Source organism: Chiloscyllium plagiosum, unplaced genomic scaffold (assembly GCF_037043375.1).
Source record: "Chiloscyllium plagiosum isolate Xiang-an unplaced genomic scaffold, Cpla_swu_hap1 HiC_scaffold_17, whole genome shotgun sequence".
Lineage (NCBI taxonomy): Eukaryota > Metazoa > Chordata > Chondrichthyes > Orectolobiformes > Hemiscylliidae > Chiloscyllium > Chiloscyllium plagiosum.
Window position 1 is genome coordinate 26208522 of NW_028270155.1, and position 23608 is coordinate 26232129.

The 23608-nt window shown below is 41.3% G+C and overlaps 1 protein-coding gene across 1 annotated transcript in view; it reads right to left on the reverse strand.

Moving 5' to 3' along the window:
* The window catches only part of LOC122558718 (polycystin-1-like protein 2), a 136323-nt gene extending 123264 nt beyond the window's left edge, over positions 1–13059 (reverse strand). Inside the window, exons 1-6 of the mRNA XM_087995759.1 lie at positions 12961–13059; positions 7218–7370; positions 4488–4649; positions 1913–2095; positions 1224–1334; positions 603–750 (exon numbers count right to left, since the gene is read on the reverse strand). Coding sequence (XP_087851885.1) covers positions 603–750; positions 1224–1334; positions 1913–2095; positions 4488–4536 — 491 coding nt within the window. The 5' untranslated portion in view covers positions 4537–4649; positions 7218–7370; positions 12961–13059. The remainder of the gene's footprint in view (positions 1–602; positions 751–1223; positions 1335–1912; positions 2096–4487; positions 4650–7217; positions 7371–12960) is intronic.
* Between the last annotated feature and the right edge of the window lie 10549 nt (positions 13060–23608).

Here is a 23608-nt window from a genome sequence, read left to right on the forward strand (position 1 = left end):
CACAGCCTCTGCTGCAGGCTCAATCTGGCAGTTACCCATTTCAGGACTTAGCAAGCTCAGCAACCAATGGTGTAATGCAGTCACTCTTTTTGATGAACATGTGTACATTCTGTAATGTGGCTATACAAGATGCTCCTTCCACTTTGTATCTCTGCCTAAGTTAAATAAAATAAAATATGTTGGTACCTGTAGATGATTGGTGGCTGGCATTTGTTGCAAAAAATTGTAATCAGCCTTTGATTCCATTTGAAAATAACAAAATAAGAATAGAAGTAATCCATTTGGTCCCTCGGGCCTGCTCCAACATTCAATAAGGTCATAGCTGACCTTGTGTTCAAATTCCACATTCCTCTCCTCTTGCCTAATAGGAACTTATCCATCTTTATCACAAAATATTTTGAGAATGCTGATGAACAACAGGTCATTCATGTCAAGTGTATCACTTCAGGATTTAGGCAGGAAAAATGTTCAAAATAAAAGATGAAAAGGAAGTGTGGTCAGTTGTGGGGTTGTTTTTTAGTAAATCAAAAGATGAGCAAACTCCAGGATACCTATACGTGCACCCATTATTCCTGCTAATCTTATTTTCAAGCATTACTCACAGCAGTGGGTTGTAGGGATCAATCACAAAGCCATCACCAGTGTTAAGTGCGCAGGTGAGGTTTCCAGAATATGGATGTAGCAACCAGTTTGGAGAGATGGTGACATTTTCTAGGATTGAGTATACATCATCCACCAGCAAACGGAGACCTAAGTAAAATATTATACAAATTTTAAGTCTCATGAAGTAATTAATGCTATGGAGTACTTTCATTGAGATGGGTTATCAACATGAGAGCATGTCTCACATGTCTTTGAACTTATTTTCAAATGGTCACTCTATCCACGTTCATAAGGCCATAAGAAATAAGAATAGAATTAGGCCTTTCAGACCATTGAGACTTCTTCGCTGTTCAATCGTAGCTGATCGTTTTCTCAACCCCATTCTCCTGCCCTCTCCCCATGACCTTTGAATAGGCCATAAGGTACAGGAGCAGCCCTATGTTGTTGAGGGTTTTCCATTGATTATAGAAGCAAATTTCAAACGTCTTGATTGAAACAGTAGAAAAATAATTTCATGCAAATATCTAAGATTGAGTACACTAGTTTCATTTAGTATGATGTAATGCTGCTAGTGTTTTTTTGAAATTGTTGACGAGAAAATGTGTTGTTGCATCTCCTACCTTCTTTGCAGTGGTAGTCTATGACAAGATAATTGCCTAATCTTGGACAAAGGTTTCCAAAGGTTGCTTGATCGGCTGTAGCTTGGCAAGCCTGTAGCCCATGGCACAGTCCTTAAAGATAAAACTCGAGGTTATATTTGTTTCCTAAAGAAATATGATATTTGCCAACTTGCCAAAATGAACGTTCTACCAATAAATCCACATTATTGCGCAACTATTTTGATGTAGAAAACTATTATTCACAGCAGTGGATTATAGAGATCAAGCACAAAGCCATCTTCCACACACAATGACGTACTGATAGATTTAACCATGATTTACTCAATGCTGTGAAGTAAACAAAAGTCCTTGTCTCTGTTCAGCATCACTTAGTGACTTGCACTAGACTGTTACTGACACAGCACTCAAGGCTGGTCACTGGTCTCAAATAAGGAATAGTTTTTGAAGCAGAAGATCACGAATGAAGAAAAGTCACTTGCAGAACATGAAACATCAAGGAAGGAAACAGATTACTGTTCTAATTATCTTCTTAGGATATCAGTACTGGGTTGATGTAAAGTACAAACATCCAAAGTTTCCATCTATTATTTAAAACAGACAGGAATATAAGGTAAATAAAAAGACTAGGAAAATTTGAGCAATTCTACATATAGTACTTAATCTCTAGACAGTTATCACAGAACAGTTACCTGCTACTTTTTCTTTCACATCAATCCAGCTGCATTCCTGTGACTCAGTTGGAGCTACAATCTCAGAGGAACAGTAAGTGAGAGATTTACGGCCATAAAAGCTACTATCAATTTCAATCACATTGCCAGATGGACACTGTAGTGTGGCATTAAAGTGGTCGCAGGCAAATGCTTGGTCAGACTCTGCGATAAAGACAACACAACTTGAGAAAAACAAAATTACCATATAGAAAACAGAAGCATCACGTCATTAATTGTCAGCTCAAACCAGCCTTCTTACTACCTTGTGGTGCTTTCTCAACCACTTCACAATTGTACAACAACTAAAACGCATAATGCATTTAAAATAAACATTTTGACATTAACTCATCTCAAATTCAAATTCTTCCAACAATTGGGGTAAAGAATCTGAGAATTCCAGGTTTAGTAAGAGTTTCCAATTTCAGGGAGACCCCTTCAGGGCCACTAAAGATTTATGCCACTCTATCTGGCCTTTGAAATGTACTAAATTGCTAACAAATTCTAGAAGATACTCAATGGACATAGCTGCTCTCACTTCAATTCCTCATTTCCAGTTGCAGTACTCAGAACAGGTGTTCACTTGAGGAATCTCACATTGATGCGCAGAAACCTCATTTTCATAAACCTGCTTCAGTTAAGCTTCCTATCCCAGGCCCCTTTACCAAAATGGTGCATAATAAGCATACAGTGTGAAATGTGCACCTGCTGCCTCTCAAATTAGAGGTTTCAGTGCATGACAAATTGTATGGTATCATTAAATTTCTTGGTCTTGGTGCCTTAAGCAACATGCAGTTAAATACAAAAGGTTGAATAGTAAAAGAGAGCATATATCAGAAACAAGAGGCTGGATTTTATTGGGGTGAGGGGCTGGGCATGGAATAGATTACTTGATGCCGCCAACCCCAGCACCATCCCTCCCTGACCTAGTAATTGTTCAGCACTTTCCAAGGTGAAATGTGGCTGGCCTGCCATGATAATACACAGGGAGAGGCTTTAATTAATGCAGACTGAGACAGGTCATGGAGCCCTAAAGTATTGCTCATCAATCTGACTGGCTGGCTGGCAGCTGTCTAGTTCCAGCTGTGCTGGAAGGCAGTAGAGGCCATTGCTAGGACTACAGAAGTTCAGAGTAAGAAGTGAAGATGGGGACCAGACTTCAAGGGGATCTTTCATGGACATGGCTGAGAGATGCCAATGAGCAGGAGGAGTGTGTGGAAAAGCTGAGGCATGGGAGTGAGTTTCCCTAAAGCAGATATCTAGCCCATTCTGTTCAAGCTGTTGGCTGCCTGCCTTGCTTCTGTTTACCCTCCAGACCAAACATTTGCTGAGGAGGGGGGACACTCATTGTTCATTTAAGGGCATTAATAAGCCTAAGGGTAGGTTTTCTTTCTGACATATAGTTGCCCTGCCCTTGCCCCACCCCCCAACCCCGTAGTATGTGGGACAAGATGGGAAGAGGCAAAAAAGCAGCATTCTGACCATATGCTTTATTTTACATGTACCTCCTCTGCTGTCAAGTATGCCATCAGGAGGCCATATAATTCACTGCAAGTGGATGCTGGAAGGCATCCAGTAGATATTTGGAGACAAAGTGAAATTTAGGAACCTAAGAAATAGGAGCAGGAATTTGTTCCCTGAGGTGTGCCCTGCTATTCAATAAGGTGCCACAATGGTTAACACTGCTATCTCACAGCACCAGGGATCCGGGTTCAATTCCACCCTTGGGCCAATGTCAATGTGGAGTTTGCACATTCTCCTGATGTCTACATAGGTTTCCTCTGGACGCACCAATTTCCTCCCACAGCCAAAGATTTGCAGGTTTGGTGGATTGGCCATGCTAAATTGCCCATAGTGTCTAGGGATGTGCAGGCTAGCCATGGGATATTAAGTGTTACAGGGATAGGGTAGGAGGGTAGATCTGGGTGGGATGCTCTTCAGAGGGTAAGTGTGGATTTAATGGGTTGAATGGCCTGCTTCCACACTGTAGGGATTCTATGAAGATATGGCTGACCTGTCCCAGGCTTCAACGCCTCTTTCATGACAGCTCATCATAGCCCTAACTCCCAAATATCTCAAAAATCTATCTACTGCCTCTTTTATTACTTGCAGCGATCCAGCTTTAAGAATTCTCTGGGATGGAGAAGTTCAAATATTCAATAACCTCCGGGAGAAGAAATTCCTTCACACCTCTGTTTTAACTGTGTCCCCTTATTCGGTAACTATGTCTCTTGTTGCCACTACTAGTGGAAACATCTTCTCGCCATCCACCCTGTCAAACCCCTTCAGAACCTTGTATGACACCATATGATCAATAAGTTAAAGACTCCTTGTAAAATTAAAACAAGTACCACAAAAAACAACTTTGCAGAGAAGGACCAGAATTTCAACAGAACGATGGAGAGAAGGAAACCAGGAGATAGCTACTAAAGGGATTTTTTGTTTGTGTACAGCACTCTGTTACACTTAACCAGTAATATCATGTCATACCAACTGTGCTATTCTAGGATCTACATTAACTGCAGTACTGAGGAAATAGAAAATAAATCTTGCTTACTTAATTCACAAATGAAGTAAAACTCTTGGTTGCAGTTGGTTGTACCCATCCAGAAGTGTCCAGAGTTCTTGAGGATGTAAGCACAGGTCACTGCTGAAGAAGACTGATGTTCCGGGGACCAGTTATTATATGTGACGTTGGTACCATCAAGCCAGGCCAGGCCTGTTGTTCAAGAAACATTTATAGACAAAGTTAATATAAGCTTAACGTGTATATTTATTTTTAAAAATTGCACAGATCTTAATATATTATGCATGATGGTTTACTGACAATTTTGTCATATTGAGCAGTAGGTATAAATGCTAAAATGGATAAAATCAAGTAGTAAATTATAACTATTCATTTGTACATATGCTGAGATCATTGCCACCCTTTTTGTTACTGCAAGCATTCCAATTTTCTATGAACAAACACTCAGGAATTCTGCCTTTCATTCCTGAGTCAATGCATGAAAACCAAAAGCGAGTACTCTCCAGGCTGAAACCACCTCAGCCTCCCATGCCATTACTTGCAATTTGACAGCACAGCAGCAAAAACTGAAGAGTAGGCAGGGGTACAGGAAGGTAAATGACCCTGCCAGAATTTCCACTAAAATAGTCAGGTATTAGTAGGAGCACAAAGGAAAGCAGAGCCAGCAAATCTTTCTAGGTCTGGGTGGAATGCTCTTCAGAGGATCAGTGTGGACTTCATTGGCCAAATGGCCTGCTTCCGCACTGTAGGGATTCTATCAGGAAGAAATTTGACAGCCTTTTTACTGACTTCGAATAGCTGTTTACACAGCCTCAAAAACTCCATGTTGTATTCACTTTCTGCCCTAAGGATTTTGAAATTGACTGAACTAAGATTGACACATAACTCTTCTTCTCTCTCTCCATAGGTTCTGCCAGACCTACTGAGTTTCTCCAGCACTTTGATTTCATTTCAGATTTCCAGCATCCATGGTATTTTAGATTAGATTACATTACATTACATTACAGTGTGGAAACAGGCCCTTCGGCCCAACAAGTCCACACCGACCCGCCGAAGCGTAACCCACCCATACCCCTACATTTACCCCTTACCTAACACTACGGGCAATTTAGCATGGCCAATTCACCTGACCTGCACATCTTTGGACTTTGGGAGGAAAACGGAGCACCTGGAGGAAACCCACGCACACGGGGAGAACGTGCAAACTCCACACAGACAGTCACCTGAGGCGGGAATTGAACCCGGGTCTCTGGCGCTGTGAGGCAGCAGTGCTAACCACTGTGCCGCCCAAAGTGCCACCGTGCCGCCCAATGGTATTTTGCTTTTATTTTAATGGAATATTGTTTGCCAGTTAAAATTAGTGCATTTTTCCTAAATGTTAATACATATTCAACTAATTTTATTCATGTTCAGAAACTATTAAAGTGAATTCGCTGTCAGTGTAACAGATTTCTAAAGATTGTGCAGAGTGATTTGGTTGTTGATGAGTAAACCAACTTTTGGCTCTACTGCTGGAAGATTACAAATTTGCTGCCAAAAAAAAACTGAAGTCTATTTAGGCATCATTATTTGACCTGAGACTCCCACAGCCAAATATTGAGCAAATTGTTAAGTTAGACTATGTTGGTAAAATTTCTGCTTCTTCATTTCTGCACACACAAGAAACATAAAATGATGGGCAAGTGTTAACAGCATGTGCAAAACCGATGATGCACAACTAATCCATGTCTGTTCCTTCTAGTGCAGGCAGAGCAGTGAGGGAAACTTTCAGTCCAGAGTTTGTTGCATTGCATGCTTGGGAATCCATTGAGACAATTGGCTGAGGGAAAGCAAGCTACCCAATCCTCTAGCAAACAAAAGATTTTATCTAAACTTGGACCCCTTTAGGCTTGGCTTATAATGTTACTGTATCCGGCCTACTGTCATCAAACCTGGTCTGCATATGTCAACTACTAGCTTTGGTTGGATCCTGTGATCAGACATAATGGAGTTAGCTGGTTTTCCAGCAGCTCATTAACACATGCATTTGTCCATTTTCTATCATTTTTCTGCGGCCACACACTCTGAGAATCCCATTGAAACTGGCCATTATCACCCTGGTTTTGACACAGTCAACTAATGGGTTAGCTGGGACTGGTGGAAAACACATAAGTAAATTTTTCTTTAAAACATCCTGATAAGAGGAGGCAATAGCTTATCACGAGACTGTTAATCCAGAAACTCAGCTAAACAAATTCTGGAATTAAGAATCTACAGATGACAATGGAGCCATTGTCGATTGTCGGAAAAATCTATCTGGTTCACAAATGTCCTTCAGAGAAGGAAATCTGTCATTTTCACCTGTTCTGACCCACATGTGATTCCAGATCCACAGTAATGTGGCTAACTCTGAATTGCTCGCTGAAATGGTCTAGTAAGCCACTCAGTTGCATCAATCACTACAAAGTCTTAAAAATGTCATGAGTCTTGTTGTCTTATTGTGGGCTTCTTTCCTTCATGGAATGAGACAGAGGCAGGTATTATGGAAGATGAAAGTGAGTGGCCCAGCTCAACTTGTTGGAGGTGGGAGGCATCCTGTGTGAGTAACTAGGCAGTGCTGAGTGGTTGCAGAGTTAGATGCGGTGGAGTGGATGAGAGTGAGTGGGGAAGATGTTGCAGGTATTGCAGGAGAGTGGTCATGCTTGAGCCTAGCTGGGAACTGGGTATGGTAGCAGAGGCTGAGTGAGTATGAGGTATCAGACAGAAGATGATGGCACTTACATTGATAGATTGATGAACGTCATTGACCTTCTTACACTGTTGGGCATTTCTCTGAATAACTGAGACCGCTTTAACTCAGTTAGCAACCATGGACCAGGCTAGCACGGTCTGGCCCTGTGACCTCTAATGCGAGTTCCTCGTGGACCTCAGGACCTGGTTGGCAAAGTAAGACACCAATTTACCACTGTCTGCCATGTTTGAGGCAAATGTAAGCAACCATGCAGGGCAGCTCCAGACTGACAACGCCAGTCTACATGCACAATAAACTTTTAAAGCTGGACTGGGTGCAAGGGGTGATGGTGAACACTCAGGATATCCACTGAGTGGTGAGCCATTCCCAAGAAAAGCACATGGTATGATGGTGTGTAAATGGGACATGAGAGATGCCAAAGCAGCTTGACTTCATTGCTCAGTGCATTGAGCTGAAAATGTGTTGCTGGAAAAGCGCAGCAGGTCAGGCAGCATCCAAGGAACAGGAGAATCGACATTTCGGGCATAAGCCCTTCTTCAGGAATGAGGAAAGTGTGTCCAGCAAGCTAAGATAAAAAGTAGGGAGGAGGGACTTGGGGGAGGGGCGTTGGAATTGCGATAGGTGGAGGGAGGTCAAGGTGAGGGTGATAGGCCGGAGTGGGGTGGGGGCGGAGAGGTCAGGAAGAAGATTGCAGGTGAGAAAGGCGGGGTTTTGAGTTCGAGGGATTTGACTGAAACAAGGTGGGGGAAGGGGAAATGAGGAAACTGGAGAAATCTGAGTTCATCCCTTGTGGTTGGAGGGTTCCCAGGCAGAAGATGAGGCGCTCTTCCTCCAACCGTCGTGTTGCCATGGTCTGGCGATGGAGGAGTCCAAGGACCTGCATGTCCTCGGTGGAGTGGGAGGGGGAGTTAAAGTGTTGGGCTACGGGGTGGTTGGGTTGGTTGGTCCGGGTGTCCCAGAGGTGTTCGCTGAACCGTAGGCGGCCTGTCTCCCCAATATAGAGGAGGCCACATCGGGTGCAGCGGATGCAATAGATGATGTGTGTGGAGGTGCAGGTGAATTTGTGGCGGATATGGAAGTGTCCCTTGAGGCCTTGGAGGGAAGTAAGGGGGGAGGTGTGGGCGCAAGTTTTGCATTTCTTGCGGTTGCAGGGGAAGGTGCCGGGAGTGGAGGTTGGGTTGGTGGGGGGTGTGGACCTGACGAGGGAGTCACGGAGGGAGTGGTCTTTTCGGAACACTGATAGGGGAGGGGAGGGAAATATATCCCTGGTGGTGGGGTCCGTTTGGAGGTGGCAGAAATGACGGCGGATGATACGTTGTACATGGAAGTTGATGGGGTGGTAGGTGAGGACCAGTGGGGTTCTGTCCTGGTGGCGGTTGTAGGGGCGGGGCTCAAGGTGGAGGAGCGGGAAGTGGAAGAGTTGTGGTGGAGGGCATCGTCGAATACGTCTGGCGGGTAATTGCGGTCCTTGAAGAAGGAGGCCATCTGGGTTGTACGGTTTTGGAACTGGTCCTCCTGGGAGCAGATGCGGTGGAGACGAAGGAATTGGGAATATGGGATGGCATTTTTACAGAGGGCAGGGTGGGAGAAGGTTTAGTCTAGGTAGCTGTGGGAGTCAGTCGGTTTATAGTAAATGTCCGTGTTGATTCGGTCATGTGAGATAGAAATGGAAAGGTCTAGGAAGGGGAGGGAGGAGTCTGAGATGGTCCAGGTGAATTTGAGGTCGGGGTGGAAGGTGTTGATAAAGTGGATGAACTGTACAACCTCCTCGTGGGAGCACGAGGCAGCGCCGATACAGTCATCGATGTAGCGGAGGAAAAGGTGGGGGGTGGTGCCAGTGTAGCTGTGGAAGATGGACTGTTCCACATATCCTACGAAGAGGCAGGCATAGCTGGGGCCCATGCGGGTGCCCTGAGTGCATTGAGTACAGGAATTGGGATGCCATGTTGCAGCTGTACACAACATTGGTGAGGCCACTTTTCGAATGCTGCATTCAATTCTGGTCTCCCTCCCATTGGAAAGATGTTGTTCCAATGTTCCAATGTTACAACACTAGCATCAACTGGATAATGTGGAAAATTGCCCAGGTATGTCCTGTACATAAAAAGCAGGATAAGTCCAACCCATCCAATTACTGACCCATCAGTCTACTCTTATCATCAGTAAAGTGACGGAAGGTGTCATCAACAGTGTTATCAAGCAGCACCTGCTCAGCAATAACCTGCTCAGTGATGCCCAGTTTAGGATCTGCCAGAGCCACTCAGCTCTTGACCTCATTACAGTCTTGGTTCAAACATGGACAAAAGAGCTGAATTCCATAAATAAGTTGAGAGTGGCAGCCCTTGTATTCGACTGAGTGTGGCATCAAGGAGCCCTAGGAATACTGGCATCAATGAGTATCAGGGGGCAAACTCTCCACTTGCTGGAGTCATATCTGACACATGGGAGGATGGTTGTGATTGTTGAGGTCAGTTTTCTCAACTCCAGGATTTCTCTCTCGGTGTCCTCGGCCCAAACATCTTCAGCTGCTTTATCAATGACCTTCCCTCCATCATAAGGTCAGAAGTGGGAACGTTCACCAATAATTGCACAATGTTCAGCACCATTTGTGACACCTCTGATTCGGAAGCAGCTCATGTTCAAATCAACAAGATGTGGACAACATCCAGATAAGTGGTAAGTAACATTCATGCCACACAATTGCCAGGCAATGACCATTACCAATAAAAGAAAATCTGACCACCTCCCCTTGACATTCAATGGTGTTGCCATCACTGAACCCCCCCAACAAACAACATCCTTGGGGATTATCATTGAATAGAAACTCAACTGGACTCACCACATAAACACATGGGCTACAAAAGCAGGTCAGGGTTAAGAATTCTGTGGTGAGTAACTCACCTCCTGATCCTCTAAGGCCTATTCACCATCTACTGGGCACAGGTCAGCAGTGTGATTGAATACTCTCCACTTACCTGGATGGGGTCAGCTTCAACAACACTCATGAAGCTTTATACAGTTTAGGTCAAAGCAATACGCTTGATTGGCATCACAAGCCTCCACTCTCTCCACCACCGATGCTCAGTAGCAGCAGTGTGTACTATTTATAAGATGCACTGTAGAAATTCATGAAAGGTCCTCAGACAGTACCTTTCAACCCCGACCACTTCCATCTAGAAGGACATGGACAGCAGATACATGGGCACTGTATCTTCAAGTTCCCCTTCAAGCCACAAACCACTTTGACTTGGAAATAAATCACCATTGCTTCACTGTCACTGGGTCAGTATCCTGGAATTCCCTCTCTGTGGGTCTACCTACAGCACATGGACTGCAGCGGTTCAAGAAGGCAGCTCACCACCACCTTCTCAAGGACAAATAGAGATGGGCAATAAATGCTGGCCCAGTCAGCAATGCCCACAGCCCACAGAAATCTATTTTAAAAAGGGTATTCTTATATCATTGGAATCTTTTGGCTGCTGATCTCCAACAGCAGCCTGAAAGCCTTGACTTCAAGTTCAACCTGTTGTTGCATTCCTGAGAGCTCATGCATACAATTTTTAAAAATGCATATCCCAGATTAGAATAGGTCTGCCTTTGGAATTCTATTGAACTATGTAAGTGGCCGAGGAAGAGGAGAAATGTACACACTCTTGTTCCATTAGGCACTACACCCTCAGATCACTCTGAAGTGGTAACGAGCTGCATGTGGAGAGAATCTGAACTTCAGGCTAAGATAGGTCACAAAAATTAACAGATAAATAAAAAGGAAAGGGACTGAAATAACATTTAACTATATTAAATATCACATGGAATTCTACAGAGGGGAATACAAAATATCCATTGTGAGTAAAAGATAGTCAGATGACTGAAGTTGTGTACTGTTTCAAAACTATTCGTTGATATAAAATTCACTTTATTTAACTCAGCTGTTACTTTTGTTGATAATGCCACATATTTAAAATCAGCTTGTACCTAGGAACAAAGAATACACACTATTGTACAGTGACAAAAATTATTGAAAACAATGAAGCAGCCTAGCAGTCTCACCAGTGACAAAGGGAAAACATTGCCTCTACAAATTATAATTTAGGCTTTAGTCAAGATTTACAGAAATGCAGAACTATTCCAGATAATAACAGATTAGTTCAGAGGAAAAGTTTAGAATATTTAATTAAGGATGAAATGACTAAACATCTGAATGGGAACATTGTTTCCTATTTTAAAAATGTCAACATGGATTTTAAATTGAAAGTTTGACAAATCTGACTGATACAGTACTTTGTATAGGTGGTAGGTTTGGAGAATGTGGCCAACACAGTAGATGTAATCCACATTAGGACCTTTTACTATATTAGAGAAGCATTTGCTGTTACATGGACTTCCACAAAGCCTGTGAGAAGGAAAAATATTGGATTAAAAACTGGCTAAAAAAGAGAAAATAAACTGGAATTAATGTTAGTCTCTCCATGTGTTTGGATGTGATAGGTGATCCCACAGAATTCTGTTCTGGTCATTGTGTACATTCTTGACTTGATATCAGACTAAAGGCAATGATATCCAATTTTACAGACAATATTGTACTGAAATAGAAGGTAAAGTAATTAGTTCTGAAGAATAAATGAAGCTGCCAAGGAATATTGATAAGCTGTGGAAAGTCAAGAAAGAACAAATTGAATTCAATGTCAGTGAATATGTGATGGTATATTTGGGTAAAAAAAATAAAAATAGTAATTTTACTTTGAATAGGGAATTAATTATTGAAAACAGGATTTGAAGGCTCCACTTCACAAAACCATAAAGTCAGTACCTCAAATTGATAAGATCATTTTTAAAAAGCCAGAATGTTATGTTTTATAAGAAAAAGTTGAGAATAGCTAAATTGAGATATAATTTTGAATCCACAGCAAATTTTTGTAAAACCAATCTTGGAACAATATTTGCAAATTTATGCTCTACTCTAGAAGGAAAGATGGTGAATCGACAGTGAGGGCATACCAGATATTCACTGGGAAGGTTCAAAGTATCAGGATGTAAAGAAAGATTAGGAAAAATAGAGCTGCTTTCATCAGAATAAAGGAAATTATGAGGTGATTTGATAGATCCATTTCAAATTAAGCAACTGAGTAGGGGGATTGTTTAAGGCAATTCTCTGCTGTAAAACAAGAGGCCATTGATACAATTTTAAACAAGTGAAGAGAAGATTCAATCGAGAGCATGTGCGTTAAAAAAAACTTTGGCAGGATTACGCAGCTCTTTATTTAGGCTTTTTCACGCTTTGTTGGTGTTCTGTAATGATGCTGAAAAGAATAACCAAGGAGGCTTCAAGCCAATCCATATCCACAATGATTCTTCCCAGTCACCATCCATTTTATTTCCCCTTCCCACTCCCTTTCCGATATGACCATCCTTAGCCTCCTCCTTTGCCACAGCAAATCAGACCGCAAATTGAAAGAACATCTCACTTTCCACCTGGGCAGCCCGCAGCCCAGAGGACTCAACATTGATTCTCCAATTTCAAATAACCTCCCTTCCCATAACCCGACTCCCTTCTCAGCCCCTGCCCCTCTCTTCCATTTCTTTCATCGACCCTTCCTTCTAGCCACCAACTGGATTCATTCCTACCCATCGACCAACCAGATCGTACCCTCTACTTGTCTTCACCTAGCCCTACCTCACAATCCTGCCCTCCCCACCCCTTTCATCTGCAGCTCCCCTATACCCACCCCTAGTCTTGAAGAAGGATTACACCCAAAATGTTGACTTCTTCACCTCCTGATGCTGTCTGGCTTGCTGTGTTGTTCCAGCCTTCTGCTTGGCCACCTGGATTCCAGCATCTGCAGCTTTCTTTTTGCCTCTAATCCATGTCCACAGCCTGCTCTGAAATCCCTGTTGACATTTCGACGAAGATGCCAAATTGCACAAGAGCAGCTGAGACAATTCAAAAAAATCCAAATTGATCAATAACATTCACAACAAAACAACTCAGTACATTCCAAAATCAAAGTCAATTTTCTCTGTCTCTCAATATTAAAAGACCCTTAACATCTTCACCAAAAACTAATGAGTTCTTTCTTGGGCCATATCTATGTGTGTAATAGGGTTTGTGGAAATCTGTCCATTAGATTTTGAGATCTTTTGTTTACTGACAAATAGACTAAAGGGCTAAAACAATATCTTTTACACTAATGAAAGAGATTCAGAACAAATGCAGGGGGTTGTGAGTCTGTGGGTTACTAAATTATCACATGATGGAAACAGAGAACATCAGACAAAACAAAAGCAAAATACTATGGATGCTGAAATCTGGAGTAAAAAAAGAATACCAGAAACTCTTGATAGGTCTGACAGCTCGTGTGATGAAAGAGACAGTTAATGTTTCAGGTTACCATTTGGGTAATAAGCTGTCTTTTGGAAATAAAATTCAGTTCAGTTCTATAATTGTATGAGTGCTCCACTTGGCAAATCACCTTTTTGACAATGAAGGTGAAAATTATTCCCCAAGGTGATATTTACGAATACATTAGATTGACAGTTTAAGGGAAGGAAAACAAACGAATATGTGAACGGGACAGACAGATTAGTTTTAGGATTCTGGATTAGTGGTGCTGGAAGAGCACAGCAGTTCAGGCAGCATCCGAGGACAGGCAAAATCCGAGGACAGGCAACATTAGTTTTAGGGACATTGAAGGTAAACGCTAACATAGATTGTTTTGTATGAACAGCACATGTTTCTGTTTTAATTTTTATGTAATTCTATCAGATTAAGTCGCGGCTTTTTCTGGAAGTGAGAACAAAAACAGTGTTTAAATTTTCAAGTATTTGAATAAAGCATTCACAACTTAAAAGACTCAAACTTGTCAGCTGTATAAGGACTGATAAGTTTTCTCTTTGGAGGAGGGCAAGCAGCGGCGTAGATGAGATATTTTTTGATAGCTATAATGAATACCAATAAGGGTTATATACCAATGAAAATTGTGGCAGAATCAATGATCTGATAGCTAAACCAGTGAGTGGATACCAATTGGTCAACCATTCTGGGTCACTTAGGAATTTCAGAGCTGTATATACTTTCAGGCATGTTAGATTCTTCTCACGCATTGACAGATGACAAAAGCCAATGCCTTAACAGGTAGGGGCTTGGTATTAAAGTACAGGGAAGTGTACAATTTTGTCCACAGTGTTCAGTTCCAGTCACACTTCTGAAAGGATGTGAATGCATTGGAGAGAACGCAAAAGAGATTAGAGAGAATAGAACATAGAGAGGTACAGCACAGAACAGGTCCTTTGACCCAAGATGTTATGCCGAGGTTTAATTCTAATGTAAAATATAATAACTTAACCTACACACCCCTCAACTCACTGCTATCCATGTGCATGTCCAGCAGTTGCTTAAATGTCCCCAATGACTCTGCTTCCACCACCACAGCTGGCAACACATTCCATGAATTCACAACTCTCTGCGTAAAGAACCTACCTCTGACATCTCCTTTATACCTTCCTCCTAATATCTTCAAACTATGACTCCTCGCACCAGTCAATCCTGTCCTGGGGAAAAGTCTCTGGCTATTAACTATATCTATTCCACTCATTATCTTGTATTCCGTCTCTTCTCTTCCTCCTTCTCTCCAGAGAGAAAAGTCTGAGCTTATTCAACCTTTCTTCATAAGGCAAGCCCTCCAGTCCAGATAGCATCCTGGTAAACTTTCTTTGCACCCTCTCCAAAGCCTCTGTATCTTTCCTATACAGAACTGGACATAATAATCCAAGTGTGGTCTCACCAGGGACTTGTAGAACTGTAGCAAAATCTCACGGCTCTTAAACTGGATGCCCCTATTAATGAAAGCCAAAACACCATATGCTTTCTTAACAACCCTATCCACTTGGGTGGCAACTTTGAGGGATCTATGTACTTGAACACCAAGATCCCTCTGTTCCTCCACACTGCCAAGAATCCTGCCTTTAATCCCTATATTCAGCATTCGAGTTCGACCGTCCAAAATGCATCACTTTGCATTTATCCAGGTTGAACTCCACCTGCCATTTCTCAGCCCAGCTCTACATCCTGTGTTGCGCCGCAGTCTACAGTAGCCCTTGGTACTATCAATGGCACCTCCAACCTTTGTGTCATTCGCAAATCTTCTCCTTATCCAAGTCATTTATTAAAACTACAAAGAGCAGAGGCCCAAGTACAGATCCCTGCGAGACCCCACTCAACACTGACCTCCAGGCAGAATACTTTTCATCTATAACCACTCTCTGCCTTCTGTCAGCCAGCCAATTCTGAATCCAGATAGCCACATCTCCCAGTATCCCATACTTCCTGACTTTATGAATGAGCCTACCATGGGGAACCTTATCAAATGCCTTGCTGAAGTCCATGTACACCACATTCACTGTGTACACTGGTCCCACTCATAAATCAACGGTAAACCAAAAGGCACAATTTTAAAGTATTTCACAAAAACAAACAAATGTGTGATAAAAGAACATTTTTGCACAGCGTGTATTCAGGTTTGAAATGAGGTCTGGTGGAGGCAGTTTCAATCAACAAACCGTTACCACTCAACGCCTGGAGGAGGAACGCCTCATATTCTGCTTTGGGACTCTGCAACCACACGGGCTAAATGTGGATTTCAACAGCGTCCTCATTTCCCCTCCCCCAACATTATCCCAGTCCCAAGCCTCCAACTTGGTATCGCCCTCCAGACCCGTCCATCACTGCCCCCTCTGACCTACCACCTTCTCTCTCACCTTCAGCCACCTATCGCTTTCCCAGCTATCTCCCCCCAACATCCCCCCCCCCCCCCCCCGCAGCCCTGGCTCACAAGCCTCATTCCTGATGAAGGGCTTATGCCCGAAACATGATTCTCCGGCTCCTCTGATGCTGCCTGAATTGTTGTGCTTTTCCAGCACCACACTCTCGACTGCTGTTTCAATCTAGGCTTTCAAGAGGGTGTGGAATGATTATTTAGATAGAAACAACCAGACAGGAGTTTAGCTTTAAGCGAAAATGCCCAGTGAGTGTGTGTAGATCTGACAGGCCAAATAACCTCCTTCTGCACCGTAGCAATTCTGTGATTCTGAGAACTGGTGCTGCATGGAGAAAGGCATTCTAAAAATAAAAGCATTAAACTCAAAATCACTTACAAACATCAAACAGAAACTTAGATCAACTTTGCTAGAAAAATAGCATTTCATGCTCAAAAAATCAATAATCCAAAACTCAAGAAAGTTTGACAGCTTTTACTTCACCCAACTATCTACAACAGGATATTGATGTGTTCCTGTTTTAGAACCATATCAGATATCAGGTGTTTTTATGTACTGAGTGATAGTTAGGAACTTCCATGATTTCCCTGTTTTAAACTAACCCTTTTTATGTTCTTGTATATCTCTCAGTTGCACGTGAGTGAAAATTAATTATCCCAATAACTCAACCTGTGGCAAAATAAGCAAGTGATAGAATATTTCATGTGTAAAGTTTGACTAGTCAGATCAGAAGCAGGAAGCAGTGCAGGTCAGCTGATTATGCAGTTGCATCACAGTGGAAACATATGAGTTCCTAAACCTTGTCTCCATCAATCTTGGAATAAGAATCTTTGAGCAATGCGGCACTGTCAGAGATATTGCCTCAATGACATGTTGAACAGGAGCACCACTGACACTTTGAGACCTTCTGGAGAGACACATAATGGTGTATGTGAATACCATTTTCTGTCATCTCATTCATGAGATAATTTATCTGTACCTGTTTCCAGCAGCAAAATTCAGTCAGATATAACATTAATTTCACCACACTTGGCGTCAGCAGTATGAGCACGGAATCTTAACTCACAAACTAAAACCAACATAAGTATACCATGATTCAAAGATGCTCACCAAATGGGAAGAAAAGACAAATATTCTGTATAAACATCGCAAAGGTAATTTTTAAAAAAATGATTTGTTAGTTGTCTTTCTAAGCCTCTCCCATTGGGACAAACACAAGCAGCAGGTGCACAGGAACAGGTCAGTTTGCAAGTTCCCTTCTAAGTCACAGACCATCTTTACTTGGAAATTTATTGTTGGTCTCTCATTATTGTCTTGTCAAAGTCCTGGGACTCCCTACATAACAGCACCATGGGAGAACCTGCACCCTCCCGCTGTAGTAGTTCAAGGCAGTGAGTCTCCACCGTACACTCCAGAGCAACTAGGATTGAGAAATAAATAGTGACATTGCAAGAAATATTGAAACAATTAACTTTAAAACAAAACATCTCTGAAAGAGTTCCTTGTGGTATTAACCTAAGCCCACCCATCTTTGGATCACAGAATCATACTGTACAGAAGAAGCCATTAAGCCCCTTAATTCTCTATTGCCAAAAATATACTACTAACTGCACTAGTCCCACTTTCTGCACTAGGCCCATGGCCTTGAATGTTATGGCTCGTCTAGGTACTTTGTAAAAGGTTGTGACACTTGCTGTCTCAACTAACCTCCCAGGCAGATCCCCACCATCCTCTGGGCTAAAAGATCTTTCCTCAAATCCCTTACAAACTCATCTGCCTTTAAGTTTAAAATTACCCCCCCCCCCTCCCCTATTGACCCCTCCACTCAGGGGAACAGCTGCTTTCTGTTCAATCTATCCATGCTACTCACAATTCTTTATTCTTCCATTAGGTTAACCCTCAACCATCTCTCCTCTAAACATAACAACTCAAGCCCTTCTAGCCTCCTCTCACAGCTGAAACACTCCGTCCCTGGCAGAATCCTGATGAATCTCCTATGCACCCCCTCCGATGTAATTATATCCTTCCTGTAGTGTGGTGACCAGAACTGCGCACAGCATCCCAACCATGACCTAATCAAAGTTCTGCACAGCTGTAAGATGACCTGCCCACTAGAGTCATAGAGTCGTACAGCAGTACAGCACAGAAACAGACCCTTTTGTCCAACTTGCTAATGCTGACTGGATATCCTAATTTAAATTAGTCCCATTTGCCTGCATTTGGCCCATATTCCTCTAAACCTTTCCTATTCATGTACCCATCCAGATGCCTTTCAAATGTTCTAATTGTACTTGCCTCCATCACTTCTTCTGGCTGCTCATTCTATACACGCACTCCACTTTGCATGAAAAATTGCCCTTTGGGTCCCTTTTAAATCTTTCCCCTCTCACCTTAAAGCTATATCCTCTAGGTTTGGACTCTCCTATCCTGAAAAAATGACATTGTCTATTTACCCTAGACATGCCCTTCATCATTTTATAAATCTCTAGAAGGTCACCCCTCAGCCGCCGACACTCCCAGGAAAATAGCCCCAGCCTATACGGCCTCTCCCTATAGATCAAATCCTCCAAACCCAGCAACATCCTTGAAAATCCTTTCTGCACCCTCACAAGTTTAACAACATCTTTCCTATAGCAGGGAGATCAGAACTGAATGCAGTATTCTAAAAGTGGCCTAACCAATGTTGTGTACAACTGCAAAATGACCTCCTGCTTACTCTCTTATAATCTATGCCAACCATCTTTAGCTTCTTCATCAAAGACCTCATCTCCATCATGAGGTCAGAATTGGAGATGCTCATGCATGCTCACTGTGACTCCTCACACACTGAAATGGTCCACATCCAAATGCAACAAGACCCTGAGCTGACAACTGACAACATTTGTGTCACTTTAGTTTCAGACAATGGCCATTTCTATTGAAAGAGAATCTAACCATCACCCTTTCACATTCAATGGAATTACTATCACCGAATCCCTCACTATCACCATCATCAGGCATATTATTCACTAGAAACTGAACTTTACCAGTCATATACTACTAAGGTGATAAAAGTAGTCAGAGGCTAGGAATCCTGCACTGAGTAACTCACCTCCTGACTCCCCAAAGCCTGTCCACCATCTAGAAGACACAATTCGGGAATGCGATTGAATACTCCCCACTTGCCTCGATGAGTGCAGCTCCATCAACACTCAAGAGGCTTGACAGTATCCAGAACAAAGCAACTTAGGTTGATTGGCACCACATTCAGAAACATTCAGTCACTTTACCACCAATGCTTAGTAGCAGCAGTGTGTCTTATCTATAAACTGCACTGCAGAAATGCACCAATGCTCCGTGGATAGCAGCTTTCAAATCCACAACCACTAACATCTAGAAAGACAGGAACAGTAGATAGATGGGAGCACCATTCAGTGCATGATCCCTCTCCCCACCAAAACCATGCGCCATCATGATCTGGACAAATATAAGCTTTTTTCAGTATTGCTCTGTCAAACCCCTGGAACATTCTTCCTCGAACAGTATTGTGGGTCTTCCTAGAGAATGTGGACTGCAACAGCTCAAGAATTATTTCACCATTATTTTCTCAAGGAAACTAGGTTTGGGCAGTATATGTTGGCCCAACCAATGACATCCACGTCCTGTGATTTCTTTTAAAAACAATATTACTGGCAACATCTTAATGAATGGAAATATAATGAGCTTCATTTCATTTCTTTGTTCTGAACGTTTCATCAGGACAAATCCTCATTTTCCCATTTGTGGAAATTACATTTTTATTAATGATTACAAGCACTTGGAGTTAGGTAGTGTCATGGGTGGTTTGTACTCTTGTACTTTCACCTTATGTACCTGGAGCCAATGCTTTCAGCTCAAACAACATCTTGCTTACTTTGATTAAAAGTTTTTAATGAAGGACCACTGTTTAATCCTTGCCAACTTGAATGATTGAAATCAAGTCTTCCCACTTAAACTAGCAAAGATTTTCATTATTATTTTTTGAATTTATGTTTGTACTTTTGCTTAATGCAACAGTTATATAGAGGATCTACTAAATGATAACAAGCAATCAGTGGAAACAAATATTGATAAAAAGCAACGAGAGATAATAGGTCTACTCATATATTTATAAAGACTGACAAATTTAAGGGTAGGATGATATTTCAAATTTAGATTTGGATTGCATAAGGATGAAAGACTCAAAATGCAAGTACGAAGTTCAAATTTTCAAAAACTAGTTTTAGTTACCTGCTTATGGTCAATGAAATAAATCCCTTGGAGTGATAGGTTCTTTGTGATGCACTACAGCAAAGAATTAAGCTTTATTTGACAATCCCATTATTGTATAAGGTAATGATTTAAAAAGAGCTAATGCTGAAGTTGCATTCAGCTCCACTGAATTTGATGATGTCTCATTCTTTGGACAAAGTTTCGGGTAATCCTGCAGAAGTTCCCGATGTGTTCATAAGAACATAAGAACTAGGAGCAAGCCTTTCAAGCTTGCTCCGCTATTCAATAAGATCATGGCTGATCTTTTCATGGACTCACCTCCACTTACCCACACTCTCACCGTATCCTTTAATTCCTTTATTGTTAAAAAAATCTATTTTAGCTTTAAAAACGTTTACTGAAATAGCATCAACTACTTCACTGGGCAAGGAATTTCATAGATTTACAACCCTCTGGGTGAAAAAGCTCCTTCTCAATTCAGTCCTAAATCTGCTTCCTCTAATCTTGAGGCTAAGCCGTCTTGTCCTAGTTTCACTTGCCAGTGGAAAATCCTCTCTAGAAGTGACTTACCTAAAAGCAAAATATTGCAGATGCCATAAATTTGAAACAAATGCAGAGGACGTTGGGAAAAACCCCAAGAAATCCTGGGGTGAACATTAAGTACAGTAAAAACTATCGCAGTTATTAAAATAGCCAGACAACAACAGATAGAAATAATCACTTAAATATTTATTTTTCTTAATTTTATTTATCATTTAATATCTCCTTCAGCTCTCATGCTATTTGTTAACTGGAAAGGTACCAATGAAATTAGCCTCCACTTTTCGTCACACTCTCCTTCTCTAATTCAGAGACCCAGACTCTGATAAGGAATGCATACCCTTTATAGTGTCATGGATATGAGTCTTAAACACATTACTCTGTGTTTACCACCATAAAAACTTCAGGCTGACCTTAATTGTGCAAAATCAAAATACTTCAAAAAAGTACAGACACCTCTTGCCAGTAAGCAATGTTCTACCGTATATTAATGCAGAACTAAGGTGACCTCGTTTAAACTATGAGAGGATCCAGTCTGCAACATGAGAAAAACTTTATAAAGCATTTTCAATATTGTAAACATTCAGCATCATGATGATGGAAGGTGAAGAATGTTTTTTTCTCATTCTAATTCTCATATGGTCTTACCATCTGTGGCCATTTCATCCTGGGTTAGGTTCTGTTTCCATGGAGCCAGCCCAATCCACCAGTCTTTATCTGCTGCAAGGTGCTTCTGGATAAACCCTTGAGTTTCTTCATTCAGGATGAAAGCAACATGTCCCCCACCCCGCTCACACCATTTCTGAGCATCCTGAAAACTACGCTCCATCTGAACAATCTCATAGCAGCTCCTTTCGAAGGCTAGCTGTTGCTCTAAGCAATGATCTGAATATGCTGGAGGACTTAAAGTAATGGTAAAAACTAAAAAAAGAACTTTCAAAATCAGCTGCATTTTTGACTAAACCAGTATCATACTAAATGTTGAAATGACTTTGAGTAGAGGCAGACCCTGAACTGACTCCAAGCCGTGCGTAATTCTTCTATAAATCTGCATTGAATTTAAACTGACAAACATTGATCTGCATTGCATATAAACTGACAAAAATTAATCTGTCTGGTTTGTTTTGAACATATTAAAGAATTGTCAGCCCCATAAAACAGCAAAGGTGTTGAAATACACAATCCTATTAAAAACCATTTAAAGCTTTGTCTAGATTTGCCACAATTGGCTGTGACAACCCATTAAAGGTATCAGTTTGTCTCCAAGCCTCATGAAAGTCAAAGATAGCACACATATATATTATTCCTTCTTTATGAGGACATGTGCAAGGTTGAGATAATAGTCCTAAAATTAAGAAGACAAACTATCACAGGCAGGCTTGTTTACATGATAAACAAGAACACAGTTACAATAGTCACTGTCAAACGACCAGATGTAATCTTTATTGTAAATGGAGCCACTGACCTCATTCTGTCACTGGTTCCAGAAATTAGCACCAAACAAGTTTATCCTTTATTGATGCTTTGCCTTGTTTCTGTTTTAGCTCTCATCTTGCCACTATGTTCTAACACATCACTAGTCCCCTCAGCAGACAATTCCCCAGCACTATTGAACAGCATTGTTACCTGTTGGAATTTACTTGGGGAAGAATTCATGAGAATTTAGAAGATTTCCTAAGTCTCCACGTTAATGACTATTACTTTTTCCAGAAGATCTTATGCAGTTTCATGGAAGCCAATCTGCCCATCCTTCTTCCTGCATTCAAATCTGTTCCCAACTTCACAATCATAACAAGTTTTGAAGGGTTAATGGTTAACTACTACATCTGAAATTCATGGAGACCAATGCTTGGAGTTCTTATTTATAATCAAATGAATATTTTAATTTAATGTTTGATTTGTGCAAGAAGTAAAGGTTAGTTAATAAAATTAAATCAATGTGACTGATTAAGAAGTTTTGGTTTGCCTAAAAAAATTTACTTAATGTCTTTCAGAAAAATAGGATGGTTCAAAGTGCTTTGCAGGCAATGAAAGACTTTTGAATTGTCAAAAATATATCATGCAATTTGCAGACAGTAAAGTCTCACAAATAACAATGTGATAATGGTCAGATAAATTGTTTTAATGGTGTTGACTGAGGGATAAATATTACTCCTGAACGTTAGGGATAACTCCCCTACCCTGCTTCCAAGCTTTACCTCTGTTCTTCTACTCCGATGCAGAGGGTAAATGCAGTCTGGGTTTAATGCATCTTTCAAAACCAGGACCTCTGGTAGTGCAGCATTCCCTTAGTACTGAAGTGGACAGTCAGCCTCAAATTTTGTGCTCTGATCTTTGTGTGGCATGTGAATTCACAACCTTCTGGTTCAATTTTGAGAGTACTACCAACTGAGGCACAGCTCATAATTGCTGACCAATTTCGTGTAATACTTCAATTTTACTCAGAGCTAAAGAATCATTCGTGTTTTATCGTTGTCATTTTTTGATAAAATCAGGAGCTAATTGTAGCATGAACTTACTTTACGGTGATACAAGGTAGCAATGTAGAAAATGAAAATGTATTTTCGCTGACAATTTTACTTGTATTTCATATAGGAAACCACTAAAGGTCACAAAGGTCACTATGAGCCCATTTCCATGCCATGTTGCTACTTCCCATTTAGATTACATTTAGATTTAGATCTAGGTTTCATTGTGACATGTACTCAAGCACAGTGTACAAGAGTACAGTCAAAACTGTACAATGTCACCACATACAGCATCATCTTAGATACAAATGTACCTCGGTACAAAATCTTAGTTACAGAAGCAGGAAAACAAAGAAACAAGTTAAGAAGTTTATCACTACAGTCTTCTTTGTATAAAAGTAGAAAAATAA